The following is a 19,508-nucleotide window of genomic DNA, read 5'->3' on the forward strand; positions in this document are numbered from 1 at the left end:
GGAGTGGGGGCTTGCGTATCCTGATTCCAGCACGGATGAATGGAGTGGGGGGCTTGCTTATCCTGATTCCAGCACGGATGTAGGGTTTTGGGGGGCTGCGTATGCTGATTCCAGCACGGATGACGGGAGTGGGGGGCTGCTTGTCCTGATTCCAGCGCGGATGAAGGGAGTGGGGGTCTTGCTTGTCCTGATTCCAGCACAGATGAAGGGAGTGGGGGTCTTGCTTGTCCTGATTCCAGCACGGATGACGGGAGTGGGGGGCTGCTTGTCCTGATTCCAGCACGGATGAAGGGAGTGGGGGTCTTGCTTGTCCTGATTCCAGCACGGATGAAGGGAGTGGGGGGCTTGCGTATGCTGATTCCAGCACGGATGAAGGGAGTGGGGGGCTTGCGTATCCTGATTCCAGCACGGATGAAGGGAGTGGGGGGCTTGCGTATCCTGATTCCAGCACGGATGTAGGGTTTTGGGGGGGCTTGCGTATGCTGATTCCAGCACGGATGAAGGGAGTGGGGGTCTTGCTTATCCTGATTACAGCACGGATGAAGGGAGTGGGGGGCTTGCGTATGCTGATTCCAGCACGGATGAAGGGAGTGGGGGGCTTGCGTATGCTGATTCCAGCACGGATGAAGGGAGTGGGGGGCTTGCTTATCCTGATTACAGCACGTATGAATGGAGTGGGGGGCTTGCGTATGCTGATTCCAGCACGGATGAAGGGAGTGGGGGGCTTGCGTATGCTGATTCCAGCACGGATGAAGGGAGTGGGGGTCTTGCTTATCCTGATTCCAGCACGGATGTAGGGTTTTGGGGGGGCTTGCGTATGCTGATTCCAGCACGGATGAAGGGGGTGGGGGGCTTGCGTATGCTGATTCCAGCACGGATGAAGGGAGTGGGGGGCTTGCGTTTGCTGATTCCAGCACGGATGAATGGAGTGGGGGGCTTGCGTATGCTGATTCCAGCACGGATGTAGGGTTTTGGGGGGGCTTGCGTATGCTGATTCCAGCACGGATGAAGGGAGTGGGAGGCTTGCGTATGCTGATTCCAGCACGGATGAAGGGAGTGGGGGGCTTGCGTATGCTGATTCCAGCACGGATGAAGGGAGTGGGGGTCTTGCTTATCCTGATTCCACCACGGATGAATGGAGTGGGGGGTTGCTTATGCTGATTCCAGCACGGATGAAGGGAGTGGGGGGCTGCTTATCCTGATTCCAGCACGGATGACGGGAATGGGGGGCTGCTTGTCCTGATTCCAGCGCGGATGAAGGGAGTGGGGGTCTTGCTTGTCCTGATTCCAGCACAGATGAAGGGAGTGGGGGTCTTGCTTGTCCTGATTCCAGCACGGATGACGGGAGTGGGGAGCTGCTTGTCCTGATTCCAGCACGGATGAAGGGAGTGGGGGTCTTGTTTGTCCTGATTCCAGCACGGATGACGGGAGTGGGGGGCTGCTTATGCTGATTCCAGCACAGATGAAGGAAGTGGGGGGCTTGCTTATCCTGATTCCAGCACAGATGTAGGGTTTTGGGGGGCTTGCTTGTCCTGATTCCAGCATGGATGACGGGAGTGGGGGGCTGCGTATCCTGAGTCCAGCACGGATGAAGGGAGTGGGGGGCTTGCGTATGCTGATTCCAGCACGGATGAAGGGAGTGGGGGCTTGCGTATCCTGATTCCAGCACGGATGAAGGGAGTGGGGGGCTTGCTTATCCTGATTCCAGCACGGATGTAGGGTTTTGGGGGGCTGCGTATGCTGATTCCAGCACGGATGACGGGAGTGGGGGGCTTGCGTATGCTGATTCCAGCACGGATGAAGGGAGTGGGGGTCTTGCTTATCCTGATTCCAGCACGGAAGAAGGGAGTGGGGGGCTTGCGTATGCTGATTCCAGCACGGATGAAGGGAGTGGGGGCTGCTTATGCTGATTCCAGCACGGATGACGGGAGTGGGGGGCTGCTTATGCCGATTCCAGCACGGATGAAGGGAGTGGGGGGCTGCGTATCCTGATTCCAGCACGAATGACAGGAGTGGGGGGCTGCATATCCTGATTACAGCACGGATGTAGGGTTTTGGGGGGCTGTGTATCCTGATTCCAGCACGGATGACGGGAGTGGGGGGCTGCTTATGCTGATTCCAGCACGGATGAAGGGAGTGGGGGGCTGCTTATGCTGATTCCAGCACGGATGAAGGGAGTGGGGGGCTGCTTGTCCTGATTCCAGCACGGATGACGGGAGTGGGGGGCTGCTTATGCTGATTCCAGCACGGATGAAGGGAGTGGGGGGCTGCGTATCCTGATTCCAGCACGGGTGAAGGGAGTGGGGGGCTTGCGTATGCTGATTCCAGCATGGATGAAGGGAGTGGGGGGCTTGCGTATGCTGATTCCAGCACGGATGAAGGGAGTGGGGGTCTTGCGTATGCTGATTCCAGCACGGATGAAGGGAGTGGGGGGCTGCTTATCCTGATTCCAGCACGGATGAAGGGAGTGGGGGGCTGCTTATGCTGATTCCAGCACGGATGAAGGGAGTGGGGGGCTTGTGTATGCTGATTCCAGCACGGATGTAGGGAGTGGGGGGCTTGCTTATCCTGATTCCAGCACGGATGACGGTAGTGGGGGGCTGCTTATGCTGATTCCAGCACGGATGACGGTAGTGGGGGGCTGCTTATGCTGATTCCAGCACGAATGTAGGGTTTTGGGGGGCTGTGTATCCTGATTCCAGCACGGATGACGGGAGTGGGGGGCTGCGTTTCCTGATTCCAGCACGGATGACGGGAGTGGGGGGCTGCTTATCCTTATTCCAGCACTGATGAAGGGAGTGGGGGGCTTGCTTATCCTGATTCCAGCAAGGATGAAGGGAGTGGGGGGCTTGCGTATGCTGATTCCAGCACGGATGAAGGGAGTGGGGGGCTTGCGTATGCTGATTCCAGCACAGATGAAGGGAGTGGGGGGCTTGCTTATCCTGATTCCAGCACGGATGAAGGGAGTGGGGGGCTGCGTATCCTGATTCCAGCACGGATGAAGGGAGTGGGGGGCTTGCGTATGCTGATTCCAGCACGGATGAAGGGAGTGGGGGTCTTGCTTATCCTGATTCCAGCACGGATGAAGGGAGTGGGGGGCTTGCGTATGCTGATTCCAGCATGGATGAAGGGAGTGGGGGGCTGCTTATGCTGATTCCAGCACGGATGACGGGAGTGGGGGGCTGCTTATGCTGATTCCAGCACGGATGAAGGGAGTGGGGGGCTGCGTATCCTGATTCCAGCACGAATGACGGGAGTGGGGGGCTGCTTATCCTGATTCCAGCACGGATGAAGGGAGTGGGGGGCTTGCGTATGCTGATTCCAGCACGGATGAAGGGAGTGGGGGTCTTGCTTATCCTGATTCCAGCACGGATGAAGGGAGTGGGGGGCTTGCGTATGCTGATTCCAGCACGGATGAAGGGAGTGGGGGTCTTGTGTATGCTGATTCCAGCATGGATGAAGGGAGTGGGGGGCTTGTGTATGCTGATTCCAGCATGGATGTAGGGAGTGGGGGGCTTGCTTATCCTGATTCCAGCACGGATGTAGGGTTTTGGGGGGGCATGCTTGTCCTGATTCCAGCACGGATGCAGGGAATGGGGGGGTGCTTATGCTGATTCCAGCACGGATGAAGGGCTTGCGTATCCTGATTCCAGCACTGATGAATGGAGTGGGGGGTTTGTGTATGCTGATTCCAGCACAGATGTAGGGTTTTGGGGGGCTTGCTTGTCCTGATTCCAGCATGGATGACGGGAGTGGGGGGCTGCTTATGCTGATTCCAGCATGGATGTAAGGAGTGGGGGGCTGCGTATCCTGATTCCAGCACGGATGACGGGAGTGGGGGGCTGCTTATGCTGATTCCAGCACGGATGTAGGGAGTGGGGGGCTGCTTGTCCTGATTCCAGCGCGGATGAAGGGAGTGAGGGTCTTGCTTGTCCTGATTCCAGCACGGATGACGGGAGTGGGGGGCTGCTTATGCTGATTCCAGCACAGATGAAGGGAGTGGGGGGCTGCTTATGCTGATTCCAGCACAGATGAAGGGAGTGGGGGGCTGCGTATCCTGATTCCAGCACGGATGAAGGGAGTGGGGGGCTTGCGTATGCTGATTCCATCACGGATGAAGGGAGTGGGGGGCTTGCGTATCCTGATTCCAGCACGGAGTGAAGGGAGAGGGGGCTTGCGTATCCTGATTCCAGCACTGATGAAGGGAGTGGGGGGCTTGCGTATCCTGATTCCAGCACGGATGACGGGAGTGGGGGGCTTGCTTATGCTGATTCCAGCACGGATGAAGGGAGTGGGGGGCTTGCGTATCCTGATTCCAGCACTGATGAAGGGAGTGGGGGGCTTGCGTATGCTGATTCCAGCACGGATGAAGGGAGTGGGGGGCTTGCGTATCCTGATTCCAGCACTGATGAAGGGAGTGGGGGGCTTGCGTATGCTGATTCCAGCACGGATGAAGGGGGTGGGGGGCTTGCGTATCCTAATTCCAGCACGGATGAAGGGAGTGGGGGGCTTGCTTATCCTGATTCCAGCACGGATGACGGGAGTGGGGGGCTGCGTATGCTGATTCCAGCACTGATGAAGGGAGTGGAGGGCTTGCTTATCCTGATTCCAGCACGGATGTAGGGAGTGCGGGGACTGCAAGTACCCGTGCTTATTTGGGGTAGCTGCCAGCGCAGCATGTCATGATGTAGGCTGTGAAGTGGCTGGAATAAATGGCAAGTCCCCAGTAGCTTGTGCAAGCTTGCATGAAGGTGCTTAGTCTTCATGACTATGACAACATCTCGAGCACCAGACCCAGGGCGGGCTGGGAGCTTCTGGTTTAGCACATCAGATACAGTGTGCTCTAACGGATTCCTTTCCTGGCATTCTTTCACAGTGTAAAGCATTTTGTTTATGGCTTATGCTTATTTTCTCATTTCTTTTGCAGACAGTAACTTGCGGCTGTTTGTAAGCAGAGACGGATCCACCACCCTGAGCGGCATTCAGCTGGCAAACAGGTAAAGCATTGCAGCAAGCCAAATGTGGGAGCGGGGAGCTTGAGAAAGTATATAGTGGATTCCTAAAAGGGAGCTGTGTGAGCGGGAAGCAAGAGTGTGGCTGATTGGGGTGGACCAAAGAGGGCAGGGAGTTGGGTGGGCTGCTTGAGGAGGGCTGGGGAGAGATGGGGATGGGAGTAAGAGTGTGGGACATAAAGTGACAGACACCAGCCGAGCAACCAGAGAGAGAAAGAACAGTGTGAAAGAACAAGGGAGTGGATAGAGCTGCAGGGAGAGTACAGACTTAACCGTCTAGGATGCCAGATAGAGCGGAGACTGTAAAGAGTATTAGATTCCATGAAGAGTAGAGTACTTAGAAGCATAGACACCTCATTTGCCAGCGAGAGCAGACACTGAAAATCGTGTTTGTCGACAATGAGAAAAGTGACATGGACTAGGGAGGGCAGTGAATGAATGCTTATCACTCTTAAGGGCTTTCTAAAGTTAGTGGGCCTTGGATTTCTCAAATCTGGCCTGGTGGACAGACTTTAGGAGGCCATCCTAGATATGGTGAACAGGGGAATTCTGGGAGTTAACCAAGCAAGATAAGCGTGCAGAGTGGTCAAGTCGAAGTCTCGGGCGAGCTGAGTGGGGCGAGGTGTCCACAACACACAGTGAAATACACAATGATTCTCCTTACACAGCTAAGTACAAAAATACCTAATTTATTATAGGCACAAAACACACTATAAAAATTAATCCAGCAGGTTCAACTGTACGTTGAACGGGGTTTTTTTTCCCAATAGTTCACAAACTACCTTTAGAAGATGGAACAAAGTTAGGAAATGTTCCTGTGGGTGGGAAGATTCATCCAGAAGTCTTTAAAAGGGATTTACAGTTCAATAAAGCACCATTCCTAGCTTATAGCGCAGCTTTTTCAACAAATGTTTAAAATGGAATGGAACATAAATCAAAGTTCTTCACAAACTTTATAATGGCGATAGGGGCACTGTTAAGTTGTGCCGCGACTCACCGCCCTTACTCCAATTTACCCAAAGGACTTGGCAGGTCTAATGGGGGTCGCTGGAGGTAGGGTTTCCTGCCGTTAGACCCAGTAGACGATGCCCAGGAGCTGCGGGTGCAAGGAAGTTTCCAGTCTGGTCCAGAAGCTGTGCGTGCAGCCTTCTTGCTTCCCTCCTTTGCCGTGCTTTGCAGTTGTTTTCGTTTGCCGCAAGCAAGTAGTTTCACTCTGCACTTTACCTGGAATAGTCGGCACAATACAGAGCAGTAAAGGATTATAACGGCACACGGAAGGGTGTTCAAGAGCAGTGTTGTGGCTTTTTAAAAAAGCTTGCAAAACAGTTCCAAAAAGGCACATAAAAAGATTAATTATTTTTGTGACTTTCTGCAATTTTAATTGAAATAAAATAGAAGTGAGCATATAAATTCTTTTTTAAAAAAAAGCCACTGGCAGTTAATCATTTGGGTCATCACATAATTCATCAGGTATTTATACAACACAGTGATTATTTGTTAGGGCCGTGGTCCAGTACCACTGTAAAATGGCCAGTCTACCTGGACCTATGTTTGGTTTGCCATCTCCTGGAGACCCCAGGGTACGATGGGCATATTGGAGAGATGGCACCGGTTATTCCAATGATAGGAAGGAGGCACTACTATTTCATTGCCTTGGGTCAGCGGGCGAAAGCATACTCCAGAAATTACCCACACCTTTTGGCCCAGGAGATGTGAGGCGATATGAGAAGAGTATAAAAAAAACTTGGCAAACATTACGAAGTACAAGAAAACATACTTGCACGCTACCCCTTTACTACTAGGGAACAGAAAGTGGGAGCGTCCATTGAAGAATTTGTTACAGTTTTGCGAGATTTAGCTCTCGAGTGTCAGTACACCCATTAGCACATTAGAGATCAACTGATGATCAAATATATCGACAACAAAATCAGGGAGGAGATGTGGAGAGAGCGCAAGCCAACTCTTGAAATTGTAAAAGACATAGAACATACTGAGCTACGCATTAAAGCACTGTAGTCGGGGGAACAGTGGTGACAGTCACAAAGTGGCTCTGGATGAGGGCTCTCAGAAACAATGGTCTTCAAAGAAAACTGACAAGAACGTGAAAGAATCATTCAGTGATGTAGTACTTCATGCCACCACCAGGGACGCCTTCCAAAGCGGATCTTAAGTACACTCAAGGCAGGAGATGTTACAGGTGCGGAAGTGGCACTCATCTGGTCAATGATAAAGAATGTGTGCTCTACTTATATTTTGCAGAGTGTGTGGACGTAAGAGACATTTAGCCCGATGTTGCTAGGATTTTTAGGTCATTTGGACAAGTGAGGGAGGTATATGAAGATTATTATGAGTACGAGTATGAGAATCCAGGGAGAGAATAATCAATTCCGTGCAAGCAGTATCAGCAAAAGTGAAAAGGAGTAAACCATATGCCATGATTTCCATAAATGGTTACAAATATCCATGCCGTTACAGTGGTGCGGACTACACTCTTGTGAGTCTACACGCTTGGAGAAATTAATGTTCTGATGTTTGTTAATCTGCTTAGAATCACATGCTGTGCATAGTCTGACATCCAGTGGTCACTGAAGAGTATTGCATCTTTTTTTTCGAAAGTCGAAAAGGGTACGTCGACATAGGCGTGTCTGTAACACTATCCCTATAGTGACGTGTAGTGTACCCAAAATCCCTCACTCGTCGAGGTCCCTCAGATTGTTTTTTCCGCTCAGAATACTGGTCGCCTTAAGCGGAGGTCATAAGAGGCATTGTGATTGCTCGACCTTTGGTCGATTTTGTTTAATTATTGTTAACTCACATTACCTCCAGCCTTCTTTCGACAGCCATTCCACATCTCTGCCGAGACCAGATCTTCGGAACTGTGGTTTTCGACCGACAGTGATCCTATCGGCGCTGCCGACCACGTGGCCCGGCCTGGCCGGCCTACACATTAGAGAAAGTGGGGTCAGGGTGGACATTTCTGTCTCATACTAGAATGCCTTTCCCTTTCTTCCCTCTTTCCTACCGGGTCGTTATCACTGGTTACGTCCTCAGCTATGGAGAGGACTCCTTTTAGATTTTGCCCAAATTGTAAAGTCAAATTTCTGTGGAAGGACAAGCACACGCGGTGTAACCGCTGCTTGCCCCTCGAGCACGCCGAAGCTGGTTGCGTGGCCTGCAAGCTCCTTCGTCCGAAAACTTTGAAGGAACGCAGAGTTAAAATGTGGGCAGCCTACGGAATGTCGAACGCTGATTCCTCGCCAGCTGCCGCTGCCGCCGAGTGCGACGAGGGTGATTGTGATGACTCGACCTCTGTCACAGAGGTTGTTGACCCCCACCCCCAACGGAGCACTCTCGCTCCGTGGCGTCTGTCCCCGGCCCCGACAGGCATTGCTCTGGCCCTGCTTTGGGGGATGTACACCCCGGCGACGCTGACGGACAAAAATACGTCACAAAGCACACAACCCCCAGCCATTCTTCGAGTAAGTCGAAGAAGGCCTCTGCGCCAACGGGGATGCCGACACAGCCGACCGTCCCCACCGACCATAAGGGTCAGCAGCCCTCCCCCAGCCTCATTTGCGCCTAGCGACCGGGCCGTTGAATACAAAGGGCGCAACCCCTAAAGCATCATCTGTCGTGACGCATCGCAAGAAGGCGTCCGTCGGCAACAGGGTTCCGGCTCCACCGAAAACAACTCCTCACGATCAGCTCCCGGGTGGGAGCATGGTCACCGAAAGCATCACGAAGATCGTCTCCGGGGACGTTCAGAAACGGCTGGCGAAGGAATCACCCAAGCCTGCTGAAAAGGTCAAGGAGACGCCGAGACCTAGCGAAGGTGCAATGGGAGCGCCAGAACCCTCCCCTAGGTCAAAGGAGAGACCCAGAGCCACTACTTCACCGTCTGGCCCACGGGACGGTTTCTCAGAGGGCGATGGGGGTATTTCCTCCACATTATGGGAGAGATCTCGATGCCTAGAGGCGGAGGAGCAAGGCTTTCCGCCCCTAGACCGTTCTGGGTCTTCTGTTCTGGGTCTTCCTACTGGACCAGGGAGAGATTTGAGACCTGTATGAACAGGTTGGATAGGTGTGTGCCCATTTCTAAGCACACCACACCTAAAAGACCAAGGGACGTAATCCCTCAAGACCCTCTAGCCAAAGTTCCAAGATCTTTTGAACCCCAGAAGGAAGAACTATACACATATGACCTCACTGAAGAGGACCCTCATGTTCACACTCAGGAAGATTATGAATTCATAGATACTGAGGACCTAGAAGATCCTGCAGGGGGCTTTGAAGAAGACCCCGACATGTGTGAGCCACAGCCATGGCAGTCCCCGGGGGTGTCACCTGACCCGGATGCTTTAGATCTGGCCTGGCCACAGACTACTCCTGTCAGAGATCCTTCGCCTGTGGATGATCAGCCCATGTTTAACGCCATGCTACGCAAGGCGGCTGCACATTTTCAAATCGATATGGGGGAGATTACCCCAGAGGTCGATTTTGTTGAAAAAATAATCAAAGAAAAGCCACCTGCTAGCCAGGCCATACCTCTCCTCGCCTCCATCAAGAGGCTCCTCATTCCCTCTTTGTCTACACCAGCCTTAGTTTAGGGGTGTTAACCCACGGATTGAGAAGCTTTTTAGCCCCTCACCCTCAGATCCTTTATACATTAGGGGTCATTCCATCCCAGATTCTCTGGTGGTGACCACCACGAGGAAAAGGGCGGGGGTTCCTCTGTCCACCAGTGAAGCACCCACTGATAAAGCAGGGAAAAAGCTCTATGCTCTCGGTAAGAGGATTAAAGCCTCGGCGGCATTCGCTACGCGTATTGCCAACAATACCACCGTGTTGGCTAGTTACGCAGATGCCCAATGGGGACTGTTGCGCGAAGGCCTACAGGAAGTCCCTGAACCTCTTCGCACCCGTCTTTTGGCCAATGTTACAGAAGGCACTAAAGTAAACCAGAGCATCTTTAAAAATTATTTAGATGCTGCAGAAACGGCAGGCCGTTCCTTAGTCCAGGGCGTACTCCTTAAAAGGAATGCATGGCTTAGGAACTCAGAGTTCAAGCCAGAGACACAGGCATCCCTCATTAACAAACTCCTAGAGGACTCCAACTTGTTTGGAAAGGCAGTTGACAACGCACTGGAAACTGTGAAAAAGGACCATGAGACCCTTAAAACCCTGGACCAGATCACGAGACCCCCCAACAAGCGCAGATATGGCAATAGGCGCTTTTTTCGTGGCCAACGACAACCTCAGCAACAGTATACCTCAGCCAGCAACTGGTCCTCCCCTCAAGGAGCCAGTGGTTACAACACGACGTCTGCTCAGAGAGGCCAAAGTCTTAGCAAAGGAAGGGGTCGGGGTCCTACCCCTCGAGGCTCCCCGGCCACTGCCACCAAATGACCCGAAGATTCGGGTCCCCTCCCATGCATCTCCAATCAGGGGCCGGTTAACATCTTTTCTCCAGGCATGGGAGGGGATTACCTCAGACCGTTGGGTACTGTCAACAATTGCCCACGGTTACTGTATCGACTTCAGCCGGTCCCCTTCATTCAGACCTCCCAAGGGAAGACATCTCACACCAGAACACCTCTCATCCTTCAGGAAGTAGAATCGCTGCTGCAAAAAGGAGCCATAGAGGTCGTGCCTCTATCACAGGTAAAGGAGGGTATTTATTCAGTGTACTTCCTTGTACCCAAAAAGGATCTAACCATGCGCCCTGTATTAGATCTGCACCCAGCGAACAAATTTGTAAAACCTCAAACATTTTGTATGGTACCTCTGCAGGAAGTAATCCCCCTGCTAACACAGGAGGATTACATGGCAACACTAGACACGAAAGATGCATACTTTCATATTTCAATGTTGCCAGCGCACAGGAAATACCTCAGGTTCATGATAGAAGGCAAACACTATCAGTTCTACTCTTCGGCATAGCCTTAGCGTCAAGGTACTTGCAGTGGTAGCGGCACATCTGCGCAGTTTGTCCTTTCCGGTTTATCCTTCCCTTGACGACTGCCTCATAACAGGGGATTCTTACGAAACATGCGTCTCAAATACCCAAAAGGCTATAGACCGCTTGTTCCACCTGGGCTTCTCCATCAACAAGAAGTCCAGTCTAGACCCCAGCCAAGTCAAGCAATTTCTAGGGGCTCTAATTCGAACAAGGGACGGCCTCGTCTTCCCCTCCAACGAGAGGGTCCAAAATGTGCTGTTTCAGGTCTCTCATTGTGTAGCCGGTCGAGAGGTAACGGTACGCAAAGCCATGCGATTGCTAGGAATGATGGCGTCTTGTTTTTACTTGGTTCCTCGCGCGCACCTGCACATGCGCCCAATTCAAGAGTGGCTCAGCAACCAGTGGTGTCCGGCCAGCGGACAAAGGGAGGATCTAGTGGTTGTCTCACAAGCCCTGGTTCTCTCTGCGGTGGTGGTCGAGGGAGAATCTTGTGATGGGGAAATCCTTCACCACCCCCGCAGTGGAAGCCACTCTAACCACAGACGCATCCCTCGCAGGATGAGGGGCTCATCTGTCCCATCAGACTGCGCACAGAGTTTGGACTTCAAGTGTGGTGTCCAAACACATAAACCTGCTGGAATTGTTGGCGGTCTTCAAAGCACTGAAGGCCTTCCAGACACACCTACAAGGAAAGACAGTGTTGATCGTCACGGACAGCACCACGGCCATGTACTACCTAGACAAGCAGGGGGGCACTCACCCTCCAGATCTGTCCAAACTGTCCCAGAACATCTGGAAGTGGGCTCTCAAACACAACATGTTCCTCTTATCACAACATGTACCAGGGGAACTCAATCTTCTGGCAGACGGACTCAGCAGAGACTTCCCTCTACCCGCAGAGTATGAATGGCGATTACACGAAGACATCGTCTCCAACATTTTTGCAGAATGGGGCTTCCCAGAGATCGACTTGTTTGCAATTCTGGAGAACACCCAATGCCAAGATTACGCCTCCAGGTACCCCCAGAACCGCTCCAGAGGGAACGGCCTCTAGATAACATGGTCAGGGAAATGTGTCTACGCTTTCCCCCCCTCCCCCCGACTCCCCTTCTCAACAAGATAGTGCACAAGATGCACCAGGAACCAGTTACCATGATACTGGTGGCCCCCATGTGGGCCCGCCAACCCTGGTTCGCTCATCTGATGGAGATGTCACTGTCTCGGCCAGTAAAACTACCCTGCCCGTACAACATGTTGTCGCAGGACAGGGGCCGAACGCTACATCCGTGCCCGCAGGCCCTGAACTTGGCAGCCTGGCTCCTGAGGTCATAGAATTTGGACATTTGCAGCTCCCTCAGAGATGCATGGACATTCTCAGGGAGGCTAGGAAACCAAACAATCGTTACTGCTACTCTAGTAAGTGGAAACGGGTCGTCATCTGGTGTAACTCAAGGAGCATCAACCCCGTTAACTGTTCTCCCACACATATTGTTTTATACCTGACTAACTTGCTGGACTCAGGTTTAGTCTTTAATTCTATTAAAGTTAATCTAGCTGCACTCTCCGCCTACACTACGTCACAACATAAGGTGTCATGGTGGAAGGTTCCAGTTATTAAAGCCTTCATGGAGGCAGTGAAAAGAATTCACCCCCCCCTATATCTAGCCCAGCTCCCGGATGGGACCTGAACGTCGTGTTAACCAGGCTAATGGGCTCCCCCTTTGAGCCCATGCATAAAGAGAGCCTTAAGGATCTCACTCTTAAGACTGCTTTCTTAATATCTATCACCTCCATTAGGTGGTTCTACGCATACACCCTAGGTTTGCACCGAAATTCATTTCGAAGGTTCATGTCAACCAGTCTATAGAACTACCAACGTTCTTTGAAAACCCTTCAAACTTGGGGGAGAAGAGCCTGCACACACTTGATGTGCGATGGGCGGTCATGTTTTATATGGAAAGAACTCGACCACTAAGAAAGACTAATCAGTTCTTTGTCTCAGTGGCGGCAGGAAGAGAAGGAGATGCAGTTTAAAAATCTACCATCTCTAGATGTATTGTCCAGTGCATCACTCTCTGTTACACTCTCCAGATGTTTCGGACTACAACTCCCATGATCTCCTGACATTGACTATGCTGTACAGGCCGGATGGGAATGGTAGTCCAAACACATCTGGGAGCCAAAGGTTGCAGACCCCTGCACTAGATAATACCGGGTGCCCCGGGCCACCCGGGTATAGCCTGTACCTCATATTCCTCTTCCCCCTGGATCGTAATGGGAGCGGGACGATTGCCCAAGCGTGTACCGGCAACATAAGGCCGTAATAGGGAGACATGGAACACGGGGTGGATCTTCCAAGGTGAGGGTATGTTCAAGCGATAGGCTACTGCGTTAATACATCGCGTGATGGTATAGGGACCCACATAGCGAGGGTTCAGCTTACGCTTGCCCGGTATGCGAAGGTGCACAGTAGATAGCCAGACCTTATCCCCCAGGTGATACTCCGGGGCTGACCTACGATGCCTATCAGCATTTCGTTTTGTGCGATCCTGTGCTTGGTGTAGATGCTGAAGCACAGCGGCACGGATAGACCGTAATGACTGGGCTGTTGCCTGAGCTGCGGGTACTCGTGCCACCGAAGGAAGGATGGATGGTAGAACTCGAGGATGTAAACCGTACATGGCATAGAAGGGTGAACAACCAGCTGATGCATGGCAGGCATTGTTGTAAGCGAATTCCGCAGCCCCCAATACGGACAGCCAGTCCGATTGATATTGTAGACATAAACATCGAAGATACTGCTCCATAGTGGCATTAAGACGTTCTGTCCGCCCGTCCGTCTGAGGATGGTATGCTGAGGATAGGCGAACGTCAATGCCAAGAAAACGAGTGAGAGCCAACCAAAAACGCGAGGTGAATTGGGATCCACGGTCTGAGATAAGGACCAGAGGGAGGCCGAATAGGCGAACCACCTGTTCGAAAAACAACTTGGCCAATGCAGGAGCAGAAGGAACACCTTTGCAGGGGATAAACCGTGCCATCTTGGTGAAGGTATCTACTACCACCAGGATAGTGGTTAACCCCTGGACCGGTGGTAGCTCTACCACAAAATCAAGTGACACAGTGTGCCATGGGCGTGACGGGATGGGCATTTTTTTGGAGAAGCCCCACCGGTTTTCCAGGCACCGTTTTGCATTGCGTACATACGGCACATTTGGATACATACTCTGCCACATCCCGTTTCATATTGGGCCACCAACACCACCGAAGGAGTAGGTCAGTTGTCTTAGTTTGTCCTGGGTGGGCCGCTAGGCGAGTATCATGGGACCAGTTTAGGGCCTGTAACCGAGTCCGGGCATCAGGGATATATAGGCGTTCCTGTACATAAGGTAATCCCGATATCAATCGTGCTTTTAGCCTTTGAAGAACCTCCCCATGGTCTGCAGCCCAATGGCGGATCCGTTCTAATAATGAACCGGTTGCAGCACAGACACACATAACAGTGTTGTGCGGCAAAACAGGAAGGACTGCCTCCTCGGAGGGGATATCAACTCCGATGCGAGAAAGTGCATCGGCCTTGCCATGCAAGGGACCCGGTCGATAAGAAACCGTGAAATTGAATTGTGCAAAAAACAAATGCCACCTGATTTGTCTAGAGTTGGTACATTTCACCGTGGATAGAGCTTGTAGGTTACGGTGGTCCGTATAAACCGTGACAGGGTGTCGACCCCCCAGTAGATGGTGTCTCCACTCCTTAAAAGCAGCTCGAATAGCCAGTAGCTCACGTTCCATTATAGTATAATGTTTTTCCGGGGGAGTCAATTTCCTGGAAAAAAAAGCTACAGGATGTAGCTGCCGAGTCGTGGGGCATTTTTGAGACAAGATAGCCCCAAGGGCAAGGGCAGAGGCATCAGCTTCGATGATGAAAGGCAATAGGGGGTCTGGATGTAGCAAAACCGGAGCCGTAGTAAATGCCTCTTTCAAGGTCTGAAAGGCGTCCTGAGCCTGAATGTCCCAACAAAAGGGAACGGAAGGACTGGTAAGGCGTGTCAATGGGGCTACTATGGCTGAAAAGGATGCAATAAAACGTCTATAGAAATTAGCGAATCCTAGGAAATATTGCAAACTCTTAAGCGAAGTGGGAGCAGGCCACTCAAGGACTGCTCGTATCTTTGCATCGTGCATATGAACACCCTGAGAGGATATCACGAACCCTAGAAACTCCACAAAGGAAACGTGAAAGACACATTTTTCAGCCTTTGCATATAACCCATGTTCCCGAAGACGGAGCAACACTGTCCGGACATGGTCCTCATGTTGTGATAACGTTTCAGAGAATATTAATATATCATCCAGATATATCACAACAAAAACATCCAACAGATCTCGGAAGATTTCATTGACAAAGTGTTGGAACGTTGCGGGGGCATTACATAGGCCAAACGGCATTACTAGATATTCAAAAAGGCCGTATTTGCACTTGAAGGCAGTCTTCCATTCGTCGCCCGCACGCACTCTCACCAGATTGTAGGCCCCCCTTAAATTTAGTTTCGTAAAGAGTTTGGCGGTAGAGAGGCGATCCAACAACTCCGAAATGAGGGGTAATGGATACTGGTTTTTTATTGTCACAGCGTTAAGTGCACGATAATCTGCACAAGGCCGGAGATCCCCTTCCTTTTTAGGGACGAAAAAAATCGGGGAAGCAGCTGGAGAACGGGAAGGTCTTATATGGCCCAGTCTCAGAGACTTCTCAATGTACTCCTTTAGGTGTTCTTCCTCGGGCCGTGCCAAGGAATATATCCGTCCGTGGGGGAGAATGGCATTGGGTACCAGATCAATCGGGCAATCGTATTCCCGATGCGGCGGCAGTTGTTCAGACAAACCTTTGTCAAACACCTCAATCAGGTCCTGATATGCAGAAGGTATTTCCATCGTCGCCCTAGTAGTAGCGTTACAAGTGAATATACTTGAAACCAGAGCCCTGCATGGAGAGGGGAGAGATGTCCCCTGAACTGGAAAGCACTCCTTCAAACACAAGGGAGAAGAAAAAAGCACTGCTTGTTCTACCCAATCAATGATAGGGTTATGTTTACGCAACCACGGGAGGCCCAAAATGACCCCAAATTGCGGTGCGGAAATGAGATCGAAGGACAGGAGTTCTGTATGCCCTTCCGTTGTGCTCATTCGCAAGGGTTGTGTTTGTTTTACGACATGACCCGAAACCAAACAGGAGCCATCTACTGCATAGACAAGTTCTGGTGACTCCTTAGGGTCTACTGGGATACCATAGGTTGCTGCCAGATGTTCATCCATATAATTACCTGTTGCCCCGGAATCTATCATGACTGGACTAGAAAAAACTTGAGAATTGGGCAACATAAAAGACATATCTAAGTATATGTGCGCGGCAGCTGTCTGAAGGAATGAGCCATTGGAAGGCTGACCCGTCACATCGGCTCGATTTAGGGACGGGCCGTGGCGTTTCCCGCCCGTTTAGCAGGGTGTTTAGGGCAGACACGAATTAAATGTCCCGTCTGTCCACAATACAGACACAGATTGTTTTGCATTCTTCTCTCCCTCTCTGCCTTTGAGAGGGGACCTTTTACTGCCCCAATTTGCATGGGTTCTACCTCTCCGGAGGCTGGAGAGGATCCCAATTCGGGTTTGCCAGGACGTAGATCAAGGTGACGGCGTTCTCCACGCCTTTGTTGCAGCCGAGCATCGACCTGTAACACTAAATCAAGCAATTCAGAAAATACTGAAGGGACAGAAGGGACAACAGATAAGGCGTCCTTAAGTTCGTCTGATAATCCCTTATAAAAGACTGCCGCCTTTTTTGATTCAGGCCAAGAGGTTTCTGCGGCCAGCTGATTGAATCGGGCTAAATACGCCAAAAGGGGTTGTTTCCCCTGGGATATTGCCAAAAACTCTAAGTCCGAAGCCTGAGCCTTATATCTGGTGTCAAAGACCAGATTCATGGCGACTAGTAGGGCATCGAAATTATACAAAACCGGGTCATCGGACTCCAGCAACGGATTTGCCCAGGCCGCAGCCATACCCCCTAGATGAGAGAGCACAAAAGCTGCTTTTGTTTCAGAATTAGGGAATGCCAAAGGACGGCATAGAAAATGTAAACGGCATTGATTGACAAATGTCCTATACGTTTTGGGATCTCCCGTGAAGCGTTCCGGTGGTGCCAATGGAAAAGGACCCGGCAATACCACAGGGGCTAGGGGTGTCGGGGGAACCGGTGGTGGTACAGGAGCGGGAACATCCCCAAACTCCTCATCCACCGGCAAGGGTTGCACAAAGCTTTGCATGACATCCATGCGTTGGTGCAAAGCGGCATGTGCTGCTGCCATGTCTGTGCGTAACGTGGTAAAGGCTTGCATCATAGCAGCCATAGGATCTGCATTAGGATCCATTTCGGACAGACAGGCACCAGTATTGGGCTCCTAAATCTGTCGCGCTTCGTATGTTCCACGATCAGTCTGAGAGATCACTTGGGCTAGATGCCGCTAAAGTAATTCAGACTTCCTTCCTGAGAGCACAGCTTGCAGGGAAAAGAACACCTGTCAGGCCAAGGGCTCAGGCTAAAAGGCGGAACGCACAGCGGAGCTAGAGGGAAGAAAACAAACAAAGCAAAGATTACATACCGTTTGTTCACAATTCCAGTCCCTCTACCTCCTCCGAGCCCCACAAGCTTACCTGTGTATTCCTTTTTTCCAGCCGAATACCTACTTGTGACAAGACACAAGACTGGGAGTGAGTGAAGGTCAGGGGCAGTGTTCTTGCTTGAAAGAAAGGGGGACCAAAGACTTCCCCCAATAATGGATCAGTGATGTCAACAGCAAAGCGTCCCCCAATCCAATGAATGAAAGCAGAATCCAATGTTCCGAAAGCAAATAAGCGGGAAAAAACAGCAGAGCGTCCCACAATCCAAGGAGTGAAGCCAGGAGCCAAGTGTCTCAAGATCCAAGGGGGCGGAGCAACACAGCAAAGCGTCCCACAATCCAAGGAGTGAAGCCAGGAGCCAAGTGTCTCAAGATCCAAGGGGGCGGAGCAACACAGCAAAGTGTCCCACAAATAAAGAACTAACAAGTGTGTAGTTAAACAGCGCCGTACTTGCTAGCGCGTAAAACGACACTCAGGGAGAGATTAGAAGTGGTGTTTCTTTCTTCGCTCGGGGAGCGGATGGCAAAGAGCGATTGGAAAATACGGGATTGAAGGGAGCCGGGAGCCAGACATGAGGAGCAGAACCCAAAGCAAGTCCGATGTGTATTCCGTGGTCGGGCAGGGGAGTTGATCAAAAACGGAAGTCTAAGACAGGAAAACGGATAACAAGGATAACAAGGTCCAAGGCAAAGGTGGAATTCAGCAACCAGGTAAGCAAGGAAAGAATAACTTATCCCAGGAGCGTAGCTCGCGTAACGCAATGGTTTAGGAGCACCGGCTTACTGGGGGCGTGGCCAAATATAGGAAGTGAATACAAAGGAGGCGTGAAACGCACGCAAAAGAAAGTGAAAACATTCCAAAGGTTCCTTGCAGGCACGGTCCTCTTGGGAGATGTAGTTAATTACCGGCGGTGGCGTCGGCGTTGCTGTAAACGCCAGGGCAAACGCCATGGGCTTCTCCCCTGAGCATAAGAATGTCCTAGGAAACCGGAGGGCGTGACAGCGTGGTATTCATTTCTTGCTTTAAGAATTTCCTTTCTTTATGCTCTGATTTGTATTTAGTAAGTTATACTTTAGGCTTGGTTGTAGTTTGGTCTCCATTCTTGTTCAAGTTTACGGTTTCTTTTTTTCATTGTTTGAGGTGGGGCATGAACCATTTTGCCACTGCTTTCTTTCGTGATGGGATGAAGGGGTTTTCCGGGGAGGTGCTATCAATTGTTTCTACAATCCATTTCTGTATTAGGTCTGCTTTTTCATCGAATTCAGCTGGATCCAGGATAGCGATCGATGGCTTTGAGGATTTTATTTGTTCTTCTAAATAAGTGCTTTTGGCGGTTTTGCAGTTTCTTTTCCAGATTGGAGGGTTAATGAGGTGGTCACTCCATAGTATTTGTATTAGTGGCGTGGTTGAGATAATTTAGTTATTGGCGAAGATTGCATCAAGAGTGTCCTGCTGAGTGTGTCGCTCCTTTCACCATCTGTCGTAGTCTCATTGTCTTAAGCTGCTTCATTGGTGATTTCTGTGAGTTTGTGTTCTTCTTGGAACAATATGTTGAACGCCCTGATGGTGATCAAGTGATTATATTTGATGGCCAGGTTCGTGACAGCTTCTATGAAGGTGTCTATGAAAGTTGCGTCATAGGTCGGTGGCCTATAGATGAGTAGAAATGTGAGTTTTGTTTGTGGGTTCAATGTCAGTTGAAGAACGAGGGATTCGCAGTTCGGGATGTTCAGAGGGTCAGCTCTTTTTATTTTTAGGTGTTCTTTGTAGGCTACTGCAAGTCCTCACCCTCTTTTTCTTTTCCTGTTTACCTATATACATTTGAAGTTGTCGGGTGTGTAGTATGGCCTTCAGCAAGTGGG

The 19,508-nt window shown here is 51.1% G+C and overlaps 1 protein-coding gene across 1 annotated transcript in view; it reads left to right on the forward strand.

Annotated features, from left to right (window-relative positions):
• Positions 1 to 19,508, forward strand: part of EEIG1 (estrogen-induced osteoclastogenesis regulator 1) — a 662,295-nt gene that overhangs the window by 601,873 nt on the left and 40,914 nt on the right. Inside the window, exon 11 of the mRNA XM_069609104.1 lies at positions 4,928 to 4,997. Within this exon, the coding sequence (XP_069465205.1) occupies positions 4,928 to 4,997 (70 nt within the window). The remainder of the gene's footprint in view (positions 1 to 4,927; positions 4,998 to 19,508) is intronic.

This window comes from Ambystoma mexicanum, chromosome 8, assembly GCF_040938575.1.
Source record: "Ambystoma mexicanum isolate Mex_15411 chromosome 8, UKY_AmexF1_1, whole genome shotgun sequence".
NCBI lineage: Eukaryota > Metazoa > Chordata > Amphibia > Caudata > Ambystomatidae > Ambystoma > Ambystoma mexicanum.